Source organism: Chlorocebus sabaeus, chromosome 10, assembly GCF_047675955.1.
Source record: "Chlorocebus sabaeus isolate Y175 chromosome 10, mChlSab1.0.hap1, whole genome shotgun sequence".
In the NCBI taxonomy this organism is placed as follows: domain Eukaryota; kingdom Metazoa; phylum Chordata; class Mammalia; order Primates; family Cercopithecidae; genus Chlorocebus; species Chlorocebus sabaeus.
In genome coordinates, this window is record NC_132913.1 from 65,704,641 (window position 1) to 65,722,226 (window position 17,586).

At 41.4% G+C, this 17,586-nt stretch overlaps 1 protein-coding gene across 2 annotated transcripts in view; it reads left to right on the forward strand.

Moving 5' to 3' along the window:
- Positions 1–221: 221 nt before the first annotated feature.
- Positions 222–17,586, forward strand: part of PJVK (pejvakin) — a 49,293-nt gene continuing 31,928 nt past the window's right edge. Inside the window, exons 1-4 of one of the 2 annotated variants that reach the window (XM_073019843.1) lie at positions 222–705; positions 2,406–2,551; positions 5,109–5,202; positions 7,139–7,208. In XM_073019843.1, the coding sequence (XP_072875944.1) occupies positions 7,201–7,208 (8 nt within the window). In that variant the 5' untranslated portion in view covers positions 222–705; positions 2,406–2,551; positions 5,109–5,202; positions 7,139–7,200. The remainder of the gene's footprint in view (positions 706–2,405; positions 2,552–5,108; positions 5,203–7,138; positions 7,209–17,586) is intronic. The other variant, XM_073019844.1, reaches the window with a different exon arrangement.

The following is a 17,586-nucleotide window of genomic DNA, read 5'->3' on the forward strand; positions in this document are numbered from 1 at the left end:
CTCCATGTTGGTCAGGATGGTCTCGAACTACCGACCTCAGGTGATCAGCCCGTCTTGGCCTCCCAAAGTGCTGGGATTACAGGCGTGAGCCCCCGCGCCCGGCTCGCCCCGCCCCCCGCAATTTCTAAACTGTATCTGTCTCCTCCCAAGCCCTTGTTCCTTCCTCCCCCACCCGGTGCAGATTCAGACAAGCATTTTAGTTCCTAAGCATCGCGGTGCTCCCAGCTCCCGCGCCTCTGAGCTGCCCACACCCCTCCCAATCCCCTCCTCCGCGCCGCCGTCCTTCTCGCTCTTGGATGGCGGCGGCGCCCGCTCCCTCTGAACTCGCCGGAGCAGGGATACAGCCGCCCGGGGCCTCTTGCTCGTGCTTGGTTTTCCGTACCCCACTTCCTAAAGGGTCTTTAGGGGTTCCCGGACTCCTTCGCCTGGGAACCTCCATCCGCCCCGCACAGCCCCCGGCAGGGCCGGGGGGCGGCTTCAGTGGCGACCTGGTGGGGCCTGGCGGCCCTGCTCCCTGACGTCAGCGCCGGCGCCGTCATTGAACAGCTTTTGCTTAGGGCAGAAGAACCTATGGGCACAAAAAGCAGCATCGAGTAGCGGTGGCGGAAGAACGAGCAGGAGCTTGAATTTCAGTTTTCTTATGAGGAATTTTCCAGAAAAGATATCTTCACTGTGAAATAAGTAAATAAATGCCCACTTAGTACAGTAAGTATTGATACCGTCCTGTAGCATTTGGCTGGAAAGTGGTGTCAATAGGGTTTTTCCTTCAGACTTTACGCTACTGTACAGAAGGGCCAATGCCAATCCTTCTGTGAGGAAGATTTTTTTCTTCCTAAATATGTTAATTGCCTCAACTTGGACTAACGGTCACAGTCGCGAACATGAGTATAAGAAACAGTTTCTTTCTCACATGTATGAAAAGGAAATTTTCCTTCATGTAAGGCCACTATTCAGAGTAAAGTCAAGATTATGTAACTTGCAAAATTAAGCACTAACTTCATTTCAAATGAAATAAAATTCCGTCTGATCAGAAACCCCTTGGAGCAGTTTATATTAACCCAATTATCTTCTATTACTGCAGTAAGTTCATTGAAGATTATGGAATGCATCTAAAAAGCTGTTATATTTACAGGTCCCAAAATTAAATGCTAAGGAAAAGCATTATTTCTGCAAACCCAGGTAGTACGGACAAGCCGAAGGGAGTTTTATTCTGTCAAGTTTTACTCTGAATTCAATCATGGATCAGCTAGATCTCGGCTTGGTTGTTCTTGGAGGAGCTGCTTTGCAAATGATTCCACTCTGAGCTCGCCGGCCACAGTAGCACGAAATGGATGGCGGTTTCCTCTTCCTAAGACTGGGTGTGGTTTGGCTGGGCAGAGTATATGCAGTGGGCGACTCTGGCGGGATTTGAGGAGCCTAGAGAGGCCCACCACATGTGTGTCTCCCCCTAGTGACCAACGGACTGAAGTTCCTGTGGTTAAAGGCAATTGCTGATTTTGTCTTTAGCTGGAAGGCGAAGCTCAAGGAACTCCTGCATGTACAGCACCATTCTAGAAGCTGGATGTGTTTAAAGATGTGACGCAATATGTACCCAGAAGGAATAAGACTAGATCACTAGGGTACAAATTAAAATATCAAGTTGCATACGCTGAATGTGGGATTAGCTCCGCGGAACACACTTTGGAAAACACTGCTTTAACGACCTCATTCTGAGTCCCTGTAATGCTTAAGATTATAGCACAGTTTAGGCACCTTATATATATTATGATGGAATGCTTTCCTAGAGTAATATTCTGTGGTGGAAAGAGCAAATCAAAGGTCTCTGTGTTCTCTGTGACAGTGGAAGAAATTGCAACTAATTATTAATATAAATAGGGGTTTTAAAAAATGTGGGAAAAGTCTGAAGAAACATTTGCAGAAACTCCTTACAAAGTCAGTGACAGCAAGGCCAGGCCAAGGTGGGCGGATCACTTAAGGCCAGGAGTTTGAGACCAGCCTGACCAACATGGCAAAACCCGGTCTCTACTAAAAATACAAAAATTAGCTGGGCGTGGGTGGCTGAGGTGGGAGAATTGCTTCAACCCAGCAGATAGAGGTTGCAGTGAGCTGAGATCGCATCACTGCACTCCAGTCTAGGCAACAGAGCAAGACTCTGTCTCCAAGAAAAAAAAAGAAAAAGACATGTACTATAAATGTAAAATATAAAATATACGCTGGAATTCAGAGACGCATGTAAAAAAGAATGTAAAATATCTCATTAATAATTTTTATATTTATTACATATTAAAATGATAATGTTTTTGACAGGTTAAGTAAAATATAACTCAATTAGTTTCTTTTCCCAAAGAATGTGGCTACTAGAAAATTTTTAATTGTATATATGGTTTGCATTATCTTGTTTTCAGACAGTGCCGATGTAATAGTAACAAAAAGTCTCAGCATCATTTAAGATAAAAGGCCATCATCAGACAATGCAGGACAGATTGTAACAACAGGAAGTACTACAGAGATTCAGAGAATGCCATAAATAACCTTGGAATCCTGTGCTTGGGTAAACCATTTCCTTTTTTTACTTAGCTGATCCCTTAAAGCCTGTGAAGTTGAAATGTTACAGAGGGAATTATTTTCTATTTCTAGCCACCTCAATTTCATAACTTTGTAAGAAGAAAATGGCTTACATTTTTGCATCTTCAAGGTTTTCAAAGCATTTGCACATTTATTATCTCATTTCATCTCTCTAATCCGAGACGAGGGTAGAGCAGCTTATCCCCATTTTACTGGTGAGGAAACTGAGGCTCAAAGAGTTCATGTGATGTGAAGAATATTGGAATTAAGGATGCCAGAGAACAGTGACTCAGAGGGACCAAATCATTATGGGATCCATTTGGAGGTCTCTATGTAGAGGGGGAGCTTCCTTAAGGACTTCTGCAGAGACCTCCTTATTGGAGGAGAGGAGGAAGCTTGAAGACACTTTTCCCCACTCGGACTCAGTACTAAGCACTTTTCCACTCCAAGCCCTTCACCTTCTCCTCATCCCAGGCCCTGGGTCCATAAAACTGCAGGAGCCTTTTGTTCAGGCATTCCCTCAGCAATTTTGTGCTGATCCACCTGACCCTGGATTGGTGCCATTCTATCACAGCATGGGATTAAAGACTTGACCCTTCCTTTCATGTTGGCTTATTGTCTTCACTGCTTTTCTGACATCTGGCTCCTCAACTCTCTGGAACCAAGCTTGGCCCTTGACAATTAGACCTGCTGTCTCTTCCCACTCTGAGTTCCCTCTTGTCTCCCATCCCGGTACTGTTCCTTGCTCTGGCTAGGCACAGCCCCCAACTTTAAAGTTTTTGAATGATCACAGGCATTTCTGGGATTTGGCAAGGGATAAATTGAGTTGAGACTACATTGAGTTTGGGTTTAATGGGATATATGTATGTGGTTTGTAGTCACATCCATGTATACTTAAATATTGGTCATCCCACCATTGGAATGTTTTCTAGGAATACTCCTACTAGTGATTGTGCAGGTTCACCTACACCCTACACATAAAAGCAGGGCCAGAGGTCACACTATGATGTGAATGTGACCTATTGCTTGGCACCAGAAATATGCGGGTAGTGAAGAAGAAACAGATTGAAATGAACTGTGATAGATCCATTGCAAGAATTTCTCCAGTCCTTCCCTGTAGGCAGACCCTTTGCAATGTGATTTTTTTTTTTAACTCTACCCATGAAAAGTTGGGCCCACCTCTTGAATCTTGAATTTGTGACTTGCAATGCTGTGGAAAGAGCCATACTTAAAGAATAGGGCTGCTTTAGTCTCTAGAAAGGGTCTACTTTAAACCCATGCCAACAAAGCTTTTAAAATACCCCTCCTATAAGAATCAATGTGATCCATCAGTAAATTAACTGTGAGAAAAAAACTCAATACTCTTTAAAGGAAGACGACAAAGTCTTGATTCACAACAAGGTAGAATCTGTAATGTACAACATATAATCTATCAAAATGTAAGAGAATCAGAAAAGCAGGAAAATGTGACACATAATCAGAACATGTGTTGCTGGATCGTGCTGATCACCTTTGTTTTCCAACACTGGAGGACTTGTGGAATCTTGACTCAGCTTGTCACTCCTCAGTGGTAACTTTTCTCTGCTGGCCTTCACAGAATCTTACTCTGCACATGCACAGCTTTATATTTGGCTAAAGACTTCAAGGGAATCCCTATGCAGGATTCTGTAGTTTCTTCTCTACACCACTTCTTATCCTCAGGCACTCTGCCCTACTTACTCTAGGCAACTCAGCATCCCTGAGGTCTTTCTGAACTTCACTTCTCCATTCTGCAGTCCAAAATGGGCCCTTGAGCAGAAATGTAGGGCCACCAGAGGGATCAACTCATGTGTTTCTCCTCTGTCAGGTTAGCAGCCTATGCTGTTGTCTAAGATTCTTTGCTTGGTCAAACTTTAATCAGGCTCCTAAGGCTTCTGCTAAGCCCATTTGTGCACTTCAATGTAAAAGCCAGTTGTAGCAAGAACCCTGCTTAGTTGGGTTAGCAAGAATCCCCACTTTTGATATCTGATCACCCTTGATATCTAATTGGGTTCCTCGTCCTCTACCATCCCAAAGGTGACATCTGATTAATCTGGCCTGACTTTAGCAAGAATACTGTTAGGTTGGTTGGTTTAGCCAGAATTCCCCTTACCTTTGATGTTTCCTCTTAGTAATTTTCTATCCATTGCCACCACCCTGCCCCTTGTCTATAAATTCCTTCTTGCCCATGCTATATTCACAGCTGAACCTAACCTCTCTCCCCTACTGCTAAATCCCATTGTACAGGTCCCTGTACCTTTTGAGATAGTCCTAAATAAAATCTGCCTTATTGTACTTTAACAAGTATCATTTTTAAAATTTCTGTTTTTTTTTTTTTTTTTCCCCCAGAAGACAGGGTCTTACTGTGTCACCAGGCTGGAGTGCAGTGGCATGATCATAGCTCACTGCAGCCTCAAACTCCTGGGCTCAAGTGATTCTCCCATCTTAGCCTCCCAAGTAGCTAGGACTACAGGAGGGTACCATCAAGCCCAGCTAATATTTTTATTTATTTTTATTTTTTGTAGGAATGAAGTCTCACTATTTGCCCAGACTGATCTCAAACTCCTGGCTTCAAGCAATCTTCCTGCCCCAGTCTCCTAAAGTGCTGGGATTATAGGAGTGAGTCACTGCACCTTGCCTCATTGAATAATTTTTTCTTTATATGTATAATGTCTGAAAGGAGCTGCCTTCTGTCTTTTGTCCAGTTTTAAAGTTGTTTACAGTGAGAGGAGCGCTAGCCCACACCTGTTACTATATCACATTTGGAAGCAGAAGTCAGTTACCCTTAAATTAGAGATGAGGAAACTGAGGAAATGAAAGGTTAAGCAACTTGCCCCAAATCACACAGCTGTTTACATGTGATGGAGCTTGAATTCAAACCTAGGCAATCTATCTTTAGAGATGCTCACTTAATTATTGTAGTGTACAGCTTCTTAGAAAAATGGCTTTATATATGCATGTAAAATGTTTTGTCCAGTGTCAGGTAACATAGTCAATCCTTAATAAAGTCTAGCTAAATTATTCTTTAAAATCCTAAAGCTCAGTATGAATTTGTTCCTAGCCCAGTGTTTCAAAGCAAAAGATGATCAATAGGACACAAGCACCATCAAGTGAGTTGATATTCCTTATTAACACTAATTTTTATTACCATCCTACTATTAGCAAATAAAAACAAAGAATTTGCTTAAGTCGTTTATTAAGTGCATGAACAAAATATTAAATCCTTAGCCTGCTTTCTTTTGCCATTAACACTACCTTTCTTAACTAGAAATATAAGATAAAATGAATAAAATAAACCAAGCAATCAGGCATAAGTACTATCAGTTTCTGAATTTCAAATAAATCCTGTGCAGTAACACACCCTTCTGGCCATAATGGAGATTGCACCAGAATGAAAGCACAAGCTCATAAATAAAAATGTAAACATTTGTAATAGAACCCAGCATTTACTATAGTATCTAATTCTTAATCTGCCATCTAAATGAGCTCTAATTGTTCATCTTATTTTAAAACATTATAACTGGAGACATCTGTAAGTCCAAGCCTTTCTTTGGTTTTAGCTCATACGCTTGAAAACAGTTTCTCTCTGTCTTCTGCCCTTTTTTTTGTTTTTTTGGTGAGATATATGTAAATATTTTTCAAACCTCTATTGTATCTATTAGAATGGAATGCTATAAACATGTGGCAGCTATCCATTCACTCAGATTAGCATAGATAGAAAAACTAGTTTATTCAGGTCTTCTCTCCACAATGTCCCACTCTTGCCTCAGCCCAAGCAGTGAAGCAAAAAAACCCACATAGTCCAGTTCATCTACTTTGCCCTCTCTAATGTTCAAATTGACTGAACAGCTATCAGATCTCCATTACACACTGTTCTCTGCAGATCGCCTTTTTGATAAGTCTTAACCTAAAAAAATTATTAAGGGAAATGAAGAAATTAGAAAATGACAAATTAATTACAAGAAATGTAAGACTTGGCTTATTATTATCATCTCCTTTTTGATATCAGCTGTATTTGTGGCAGAAAGCCATCGTGATCCGCTGTCTCAGTATATTGTTAAGCTAGTAATTCTGAATATGTTGTCAAGGTTGTAAAATGTTCTGAGTAGACCACATCTTCAGTAATTTCCACAAGTTTACAATTTTTCGGGTAAAGCTATAATTTATTACCTTAAAAGAAATTCATTTTTTCAATGTAGTAAGAGCTGCTGCTTAGTTATAATACTCTGAAACTTTCATGAAACTATCCTTTTTATAACTCATATTACAATATGAGCTCTTTCATGTTTTTTAACTTCTTTGGACCTTGAGATGCAGTGTTATTCTAGATGCAGCATTACTCACAGTGGACGTTGTCCTCAAATTAGCATAATTTCCATTTCATCTCCGACATACTGTTTTGGATAATGTTGAAATAAATCCTTTGAAAATGCAAATATTTTTTGCCATTGCAGCACATACACCGTCTACAGAAACTTTGTCTTAGTTTGTTTAGTGTTGCTATAAAGACATACCGGAGACTGGGTAATTTATATTATTTGGCTCCTGATTTTAGATGGCTGGAAAGTTCAAGATCGGGCTTCTGCATCTGGTGATGGCCTCAGGCTGCTTCCACTCATGCAAAGGTAAAGGGAAGCTGGTGTGTGCAGAGATCACATGCAAGAGAGGAAGCAGGGGTTAGGGAGAGGTGCCAGGCTCTTTTTAACAACCACCTCTTTTGGGATTTAATAGCATGAGAACTCACTCACATTTAAGGGAAGGCATTAATCTATTCATATGGGATCCACCCCCATGATCCAAACACCTTCCACTAGGCCCCACCTTCCAACATCACCACACTGGGAATCAAATTTCAACATGAGATTTGCAGGAGAAGGGACAAACAAACCATATCCAAACCACAGCAACCCTGCCAAAAATAAAAAGCAAAGAAAAAACTGGCTACAAACTCATAATTTGTCCTATCTCCAGAAATTCTAATAAAAGGCAAAAGATACATGATCTGAAGAGAATCCAGGGTATCTCAAATGCTGGCTTGTAATTTTATGTATCTTAAATTACGTGATTTATATGATATTCTTATCATCTTTTCTCACTAAACTATAACTCCGTATCTCAGGTGGGACTCTCAGGACGCAGACTCAGGAGACAGTGGGCAGCAGGTTTATTAGGGAATGCTTTCGTGATCATCATCCATGGAAGGAATGGGAAGAAATGAGGATTGGGTGGAAGGAGGACTTGGGTTGTGATGCAGTGTCAACAGTGTTCTCAGCTGACCCCACGGGAAACTTTGAAGCTGTTTGGCCCTTTTGGTGTCCCATATTGGAGCAAGAAGTTCAGGGAACTCAAAGATGGGGGTAACCTTGGATGCAGTGACACTCTCAGCTGGTCTCAGTGACTTACCTGGTGATAAAACTCAGCCCTCAATCCTCAGAGGCTCAGAGTCCCTGGTCCCCATAATCTTTTTAGGCTGATAATGGCTGCTACACTGTCCATTTACAATCACAGTTGGGCAAGAGCATACCAAGAGGTGCATCTGTGCACTACTTGGGTAGCAACATTTTCCTCCTTCCTCCAACTGTGTAACCGTAGTCCTCCTCTTTATAATAAGATCCATTATCCCTACTAGGATGTGACTCCTCTTTTTGCCTGCTACTTTCTCGGTGCAAGGAACCTGAAGTACCTAGTCAGCAGATGTAGCTCATAGTTCAATGAGACCAGTGAGTCTCTTCTTGGGTCTCACTGAACTGCAAACTACATCTGCTGGTGGAGGTGTTTCACCTTTAGGAAGCAGGACCTCTAAATGACAGGGCCCAGTGTTGTGGAGCCAGGAAGTGCAATTTGCCCCAAGAGAATCACTGGGAATGATAAAAAGCAGGGCCATTCCTTCTTCTACACCCTGATTCCTGGACCCATGTATTCTACCTATTGAGAACACAGCCATACAGAAAGACCATTAAAGTGTACATTTCATCTTAAAGGATGGTGTTCGTGTTACGTATGCCTTCAACAAGTTATTTAATTATTCTATCAGGGTAGAGGCTTCTGGGTGATGCAGCACGTAATAATATGACAAGCAGAGGCTGTGGTCATTTGCCCACTCTCTTTCCTCCTTTGCTATAAAACAGGTCCCATGAGGTAGTTCAAACACTCTGAAAGCCCTTCATGATGCTGGCTGATGCCCTGCAGATAGAAAAGGAGAATCATGGAAAATATGTGTCTATTCCTGTCAAAATGAGTCACTGCCTCTTGTTAGGATCATTATTGTAAGTCAGCTTGCCACCAAGTGGCTGATTGGTCTTCTTGAGGAATAGGCACTCAGTATTGCAGCATTGGTTTCTGTTGTTAGCAGGCTGAAAATTTAGTAGTGACTATAACAAATCAGCCTCAGTGTATAGGCGCCCATCCTGTTAGGTCTATTACTTAGCCTCCAATCCTGCCACAGTAGTTATTCCAATGCCGGATGCTGGGTGTTATTAACTGGCCAAGTCCTGATAGTAACTTGGTTGGTCAGAGCCTTTTCTATTATGGGTACTTGGTGGTATAGATCAAATGCAGTACAAAGCTCCTAACACTTTGTGCCCACTCTCATGTGCCCAGTCCACCATTTTTATCTCAAATCTCTTTGTTCCCAATAGTTTAGTCTCTCTGTTTTCAGGACCCTGATCCCATGACCAAGCCAGTTGTCACCACCCATGTATATTCTAACCTTGAGACCCTTTCTACACAAATAGACGGCAAAGTACACTGCTCAAAGGTCTGCCCTTTGGGAGGGTTTTCCCTTATCATTGAATTTCAGGGCCACCCCCTGAGTGGCACAGTAACATAGCCACCATCTGTTTTGTTTGCCAAAATATACCCTTTTGTGAGTCAAATTCATGCATTTTCCTCTTTCATCATCTGGTCATATGGGATCAGTGGCAATAATTGTAAGCCAAGGGAGAGACACTGGTGCAACAGTGGTAGAGACATGGGAGTCTAGGCTGCTTGCTAACGTAACATACTGTGCCATCTGCCTATGTTTGTGTTCTACATGTATAGAACCCAGCTCATGATCATTGGTCTTGGCTTCCTGGCCACTTGGCATCCCTTTGTCAGGTGCTGTATCTCTATAAAAGCCCAGTAGCACATCAGCAGCTGTTTGTTGAAAGGTGTTTACTTCTCTGCTACAGATAGCACGGCCAGACTCTTGGGTCTACATTGTGATTTTCCCATTAGGACTTCTCATAAACTCCATACAGAATCTTTTCCTACGTATCTAATACAACACCATCTGCTGGGTGGTATGGTACAAGTGGTAAAACTGCCACCTGGACCTGCTTCAGAGCCCTTTTCTGCTCTGGGTCCCACTGAAATTGGAAGCCTTTTATGTCATCCAGTGTATAGGTAACAGCAAGTATTTCTTGCTATGGAATATGCTGCCTCTAGAACCCATAGAAACCTATCATTCTTCTATGCTTCCTTCTTTATGGTGAGAGGTACAAAATACAATAATTTATTGCTTATTTTGGAAGGGATATCTTGGCATACCCTGGACTGTGGACCCACCAGAGAGCCACCAATGGAAGACCCTTGAATCTTTGTAGGGTTTATCTCTCACCTTCAGAGTATATGTGCCATAGCTCCAATGTATTATCTACTTCTTGCTCTTCTGGTCCAATTAACGTGGTATAATTGATGTAGTGGTTCAGTGATGTTCTGCAAGATGCCCAGCTGGTCTTGGTCCTTCAGACTGTATTACAATAAAAGGTGGGAGAGTTAACATGCTTCTAAGAAGATTATACGTGTTCACTATTGTCTGATCCAAGGCAATGGTTTCTGATCCTCTTTTCTAATAGAGATAGAAAGGATGCATTTGTCAGATCAACAGCTGCATATTGTATATGTAGTGCCATGTTGTGATTTCTACTTTTTTGCATCTGTTGAGACTTGTTTGAAATATGGTCTGTTCTGGAGAATGAGAACAGAATGTATATTCTGGGCTGGGCACAGTGGCTCACGCCTGTAATCTCAGCACTTTGGGAGGCTGAGGTGGGTGGATCACCTGAGGTCAGGAGTTCAAGACCAGCCTGACCAACATGGAGAAACCCCATCTCTACTAAAAATTCAAAAATTAACCGGGCATAGTGGTGCATGCCTGTAATCCCCGCTACTTGGGAGGCTGAGTCAGGAGAATTGCTTGAACCCAGGAGACAGAGGTTGTGGTGAACCGAGATGACACCATTGCACTCTGTAGCTGTTGGGTGAAATATTCTGTAAATGTCAGTTAGGCCTATTTGATCTAGTATGTGGTTTAACTCCAGTGTTTCTTTGTTGATTTTCTGTCTGGATGATTTATCTGTTACTGAGAATGGGTTGTTGAAGTCCCCTAGTATTACAGTATTGCAGTTTATCTCTTCCTTTAGATCTATTAATGTTTGCTTTGTATAATTGAATGCTCCAGTGTTGGGTGCATAGATATATAAATTATTATATCCTCTTGCTAAGTGGACTCTTTTGTCATTATATAGTGACCTTCTTTGTCTGTTTTTATAGTCTTTGACTTGTAGTCCATTTTATCTGATGTGAGTATAGTTACTCTTGATCTTTTTTGATCTCCACTTGCATAGATTTTTTTTTTCCATCCCTTCACTTTCCATCTATGTGTCATTACAGCGGAGGTGAGTTTCTAGTTAGCAGCATGTAGTTTAGGGCTTGTTTTTTTTTTTTAATCCATTCAGCCATTCTATGTCTTTTTATTGGAGAATTTAGTCCCCTTACATTCAGTGTTATTATTGACAAGTAGGGACTTACTACTGTCATTTTGTGCTTGTTTTCTAATTCTTGTTTTATAATTCCTCTCTTCCTTTCTTATTGTCTTCCTTTGTGGTTAAGTGATTTTCTCTGGAATATGTTTTAATTTGTTGCTTTTCATTTTTAGTGTATCTATTATAGGTTTTTACATTGTGGTTATCATGAGGCTTACATAAAACACAGATATACTAAGTCATCTTAAAGAGATGACAACTTATCTTAGATTTAAAAGAAAAAAAAAAGAACTAAAAAAAAAGCCTTTATACCTTAACTCCATCCCTTCTACATTTTGACTTTTGGTTGTCTCAATTTATGTATTTGCATATTGCTTATCTTTTAACAGGTTGCTGTAGCTGTTATTGTTTTTGGTAGATTTGTCTTTTGGTCTTCATACTAGAGTTATAAGTGGATTACACACCACAATTTCAGTATTGAAGTATTTGGGGATTGTCTTTGTACTTAATTTCATCAGTGGGTTTTATACCTTCAAATGTTTTTGTTTTTGCATATTAGTGCTTTTTTTTCTCTTTTGGATTGAAGAACTCCCTTTAGCATTTCTTTTAAGATGGGCCTCATGGTGGTGAATTCTCTCAGCTTTTGTTTATCTGGGAAAGACTTTATCTTGCTTTGATGGTTGAAGGATAGCTTTGCTGGATACAGTATTCTTGTGTGGCAGATTTTTTTTTTTCTTTCAACACTGAAAATTTCATCCCATTTGCTCCTGGTCTGTGTGGTTTCTGTTGAGAAGTCTGTTGCCCGATGAATTGGAATTTATATTATTTGCATCTTTTCTCTTGTTGCTTTTAGGACCCTTTCTTTGTCCTTGCCCTTTGAGAGTTCGACTGTGTCTCTCAAAGGGGTAGTCTTATCTGGGTCGAATTTGTTTAGTGTTCTCTGACCTTCATACCTGGATATTTATATCTTTCTCAAGTTTTGGAAAAATTTTTATTATTTCTTTGAATAAGCTTTCTACCCCTTGCTTTTGCTCAGCTTTTTCTTGAACACTAGTTATTCTTAGATTTGGTCTTTTGAGGTAATTTTCTATATCTTATAGGTGATCTTCATTCTTTTTCATTCTTTTTTATTTCTGCCCTCTCACTGTGTAATTTCAAATGACCTGTCTTTGAGCTCACTGATTTTTTCTTCTCCTTGATCCATTCTGTGGTTGAAATCGTCTAAATTTTTTTTTTAGTTCAGCAAATATATTTCTCAGTGATGAGAATTTTGTTTTTTTTTAAATTATTTTAATCTGTTAAATTTCTCTGATAAACTTATAGATTGCTTGTCTGTGTTATCTTGGAGGTTACTGAGTTTCCTTAAAACTGCTATTTTGAATTGTTGGTCAGAGAGCTCACATATCACCATTTTCTTAGATTCAGATACTGGTTCCTTGCTTTGTTCTTTTGGGGAGGTCATGGTTCCCTATTGCTGTTGTTTTTCTTGTGGATGTACGTCCATATCTTTGCATTGAAGGATTGTTTATTCCAGTCTTCTCTGTCTTGATTGTTTTGTTTTCTATTGGCGATGTTTGCTTAGAGATTCTTTGTGACTTATCTGTTAAATTTCTTATTTTCCCACTAGATCACTGCCTCCTTTTTGGCACTTGATGGCAACTTACGCCTAGCTTTGCCTCCGCTCTAGAAACTCATCAGAGTGATGCCCTTCTCAAATGGGGGAGGTCCCAAAGGGGATATCCTGGCAGTGTGAAAGGCCGGCTAAAGGTTTGTGCCAAGAGGACCTGTGGAATGCATCTCTTACAGCTGTTGCTGCTGAGTAGCCACTCTGATCTGGCATCTTCTTTGGTCAAGTTCCAGAGCAGAGTTTCCAGGGCTGGGGATTGAAGTCCTGCCTCCTCCCTTTGTCTCTGGTTGTCTTCGGTAATGTTTTTCCCTCAGGTACTCATGATACTTCCCATGGGCTGAGTCGGGGACAGGTCACCTTCCAGGGAATCCAAGACGGCAGGGAGGTTGGTTGTCTACCTTTTCTCACTTTTTCCATTGTAGAAACTGTGAGTTGGGGGAAGTTTTCCACACACTTGGTGCCAGACAGATTGTGGGGAGGGGCACCAGAGATATAAAAGTCTGACTCTCTTACCATCTGCTCAGAGTTTTTTGACTTCTATGTCCCCAGGAATTGACTCATCCTCGTATCTGAGTTCTGGGATATTGTTGGTGATAATCTCGGTGCTGTATATTTGTTTTTGGTTTTCTGGTGTGGAAGTGAAGCCAGCTTGCGTCTACACTGCCATTTTTGAACCAGAAGTCCACCTGATGCCATGTGGGTCTGCTCTAACAAAGATGCCTATAGCTGTCTCTGTAGATACAATTGGAGCTATTACCTCATAAAGTTTGTGGTAGCCCACTATCTGGTTTTTGGAGGGGCTAGACTGGTGAATTAAATGGAGATACAATGTGAACCATCCTCCCTGAATCTTTTAGATATTTTAGGATGGCATTAATTTCTGCCATTCCCTGAAATATTATTTTTTGATTTACTATATTGGTATAGAGAAGAGGTCAACTTTTAAAGCTTCCACCTGGCCACCTGGCTTTTATCACTATGTTAGCTCTTACCACACACACTGAGAAACCTGGTGTCACTAATCAAGTATATTTATCACAATTATACACTCAACGACTAGGTGGGTCTGTGGATATATTGTGAGCCAGACTTGGGCCAGGACTCCCTAGGACTCGACCTCCATAACCTTTACTGTAATCAAGGGCATATAATGACTTTCAGTTCTGTGATATCATTGTTAACTCAGATCCTGTGTCCAACAGATATCAAAATGTTGAGTATTCTCCTTTCACCACTGTATGATTTCCTGAGTAATGGCGATAAGTCCCTTTGGAGAAGGACTAGAGGAATCATTATTTGTGCACACTATGGTATTACACAGTCCTTCCTCCTGGGGACCCAGATTCTTTAGTTAATGGGCTTGGATCCAAAAACTGACTCAGGTCTGGAAATTGGGTAAGGGGTCGTGATTATTTTTTATTTATTTATTTTCGAGATAGAGTCTCCCTCTTTAGCCCAGGATGGAGTGCAGTGGCACAATCTCGACTCACGGCAACCTCCACCTCCTGGGTTCAAGCAATTCTTTTGCCTCAGCCTCCCCAATAACTGGGATTACAGGCGCGCACACCACCTTGCCCGGCTAATGTTTGTATTTTTAGTAGAGACAGGGTTTCACCATGTTGGCCAGGCTGATCTTGAACTACTGGCCTCAGGTGATCTGCCCTCCTTGGCCTTCCAAAGTACTGAAATTACAGACATGCGCCACTGCACCCAGCCAGTTTAACTTTTTTTTAATTGGCTTAGTTGCCAAGAGAGGAAGTTGGGGAGGATCCTGAGGAGTGTATGTTTTGTCCTTGGAGAGATAGCTCATTGTCTTCAAGCAAAACAGGCAGCATACTAGCCCTTATTAGAGAAGAGAGGGGCACTTCTGTAGCCTTAGAAGGTTCTCGAAACCTGAGGATTGAAGATTTTTCAGGTGCATCAACCCTGACGGTTTCATCCCTTGTGTCAGGGTTCCATTTTCTCCCAATCAGGGTCCTGACCACAGCACAGGAGACCTGCCTAGCTTGGGTCCTAACTTCTTTGGAGTTTTATTCTCATGATTAAGTCTTGGGCCTGGTCCTCAGCTTCCTCTCCTCATTGGCTTGAGGAGCTGAGAGTCTGATATTCTACAAGGGAGGTTTTCTGGCCCTGAGTTTTTGTTTGTTTTTGAGACAGGATCCTGCTTTGTCACTCAGGCTGAGAGTGCAGTGGCACAGTAAGCTACTGTAACCTTGAACTCCTGGACCCAAATTATCCTCTGGCCTCAGCCTCCTGAGTAACTAGGACAACAAATGTATGCCACTATGCCCTGCTGATTTTAAACATTTTTTGTAGAGATGGGCCTTGCTGTGTTGCCCAGGCTGGTCTTAAATTCCTGGCCTCAAGCTATCCTCCCTTTCTGGTCTCCTGAGGCACTGGAATTACAGGCATGAGCCACTGCTCTTGATCCCACACTCAGCTTTTAATTACCAAGTAATCACTCTCATTCTTTTATTTTGAGACAGGGTCTCACTCTGCGGCTCAAGCTGGAGTGCAGTAGTGCAAACATAGCTCACTGCAGCCTCAAACTCCTGGGGTCAGGTGATCTTCTTGCCTCACCCTCCGAAATAGCTAGGACTACAGCCACAAGCTACTGGGCATGGATAATTTTTAAAAAATTTGTAGAGACAGGGTCTCGCTATGTTGCTCAGGCTGGTCTCAAACTCCTGGCCTCAAGGGATCCTCCTGCCTCAGCCTCCCAAAGTGCTGGGATTACAAGTGTGAGCCACTGTGCCTGGCCCATTCTCATTCTTCTGTTATCTTTTCCCAAGGTATTGGTCTAGCTCAGTAATAACTCATCAGTTCCACTGTCCGCACTGTTTCCCACCTGATATTTGTGCCTGCCAGTGCATTTCCTTGCATTGACGTGCCATCTTAGTTCACCACTAGTGAAAGTTTTAACAACTGCACTATCAGGGTGTGCTAGTAGTTAACTTCTCCCTACCCCAGTGAGGAGAATCTCATCCTGTAAGTGAAAAGGCAAGATAAACGGCTCCAAAAGCCCACTGGAGCACCTATTTTCCTGCAACCCTTCTGGTACCAAGATCACAGATGCTCAGATGAAGATAAGTGGGTAGGAGATTTATTAAGGATTGCCACCTGTGGAAAGAAAGGAAGCTCCACTGGGTGGAGAAAGAATATGGACTATGATGCAATCTCAAAGGCAGCTTTAGGTGACGCTAAGGGGAACTCTGAAGCTAGGATGGTCTTTCAGATTGTCCTAATATGGGGCAATGGGACTAGTCTTTGCATGCAGCCTGGCCCAAGAAGGAAGTGTGACTTTAGATGAGGTAGCTTTCTTCAGTTAGAGGGCAATTCTACTGACAGTTGAGGGCTGTTGGGTGCACACTTCCAAGGTGAGAAAACAAAATCCTCTGTAGGGAAGGGGAACCTGCATGAAATATCACAGCACACCCTGAGATCAGGGGAGTGGCTCTTCATCAAATAACACAATATGGGCCAACATATTCCCAGAGGCTGCTGTAGTGCTGGGCACATTAGTGCTCAATAACTTATTGAATTAGTATTGTCATTATATTGTATTATTGCCATCCTCATCTTTTAAAGTCACTTATCACTTAATGGATGCTCTTATGTGTTAGAACTGACACTATGAAGATGACTATGACACAATTACCTGTTGAGCCTATTTGGGAAATTAACCTATATTTAACAAGTTTGACTAATTAGATTGGTTAAGAGCCTTAGCAGAGGACTAAACAAAATGGTGTTAAAGAATACACCTGATGGTCCAAGAAAATCCCTAACTCTAGAAAAATCTGGATAATCTGAGAGGCGACATTTGAACAGTGTAAGAATGCACTTTCCTCCAGAGCCAGAAGCAGGGAAAGCAGAGGCAGCAGCAATTTTATCTTCTGGGCACCTTATCCTCAGACCTCATTTTATCAATACATATGGACTGTCTACAACCAAGTGATATTATCCTTTTCATCAGCCTTATGAAACTTTCCCCCAATTTATCCAAGTCAGGATTTCAGTATGCAGAAGTCTAATGTCATCTCAGAGAGTTCATTGTGCCTCCCCCATATCCAAGACCATTTACTAAAACCTTAATTCAATCTTTAAAGAGTCACAAGATCCTATTATGCCCAGCTTTTTTTCCAGTTTAAGTCTATTCCTTACCTTGCCAAAAAAAGCACCTGTTTCTATGGTTTAACAAGTGGAACTTAGAATATGGAACTATGGTAAGTGCTCTTTAGAATTGAAAGTAAGTTACATGTACTGGTTTTCCTTTATTTTATAGTTTGTTCTCAAAGAATTCCAGATATTTTTTTCCAGACAAAAATACCTGCTACATACTTCCTTCTGTATGAATACATGAGACCTACCTTCATTCATAAAAACCTACCTCTATGAAGCTTTCCCTGAGCTCCAAACACAGAGCTGAGACTTCTACCTAAGTTAGAAAGCTAGCACAAGCCGGTGCTGACAGATGGAAGACTTGAGATGTTACAAGATGATATATGGAAACACTAAAGGTTAAAATCTGTTCATTAGACTTATTTCCTAACCTTTTCATCACTCATCACTTTGGAACATTCTTGCAACTGAACTGAATAAACTGGGAAGGGTTTTTGGGTAATTCTA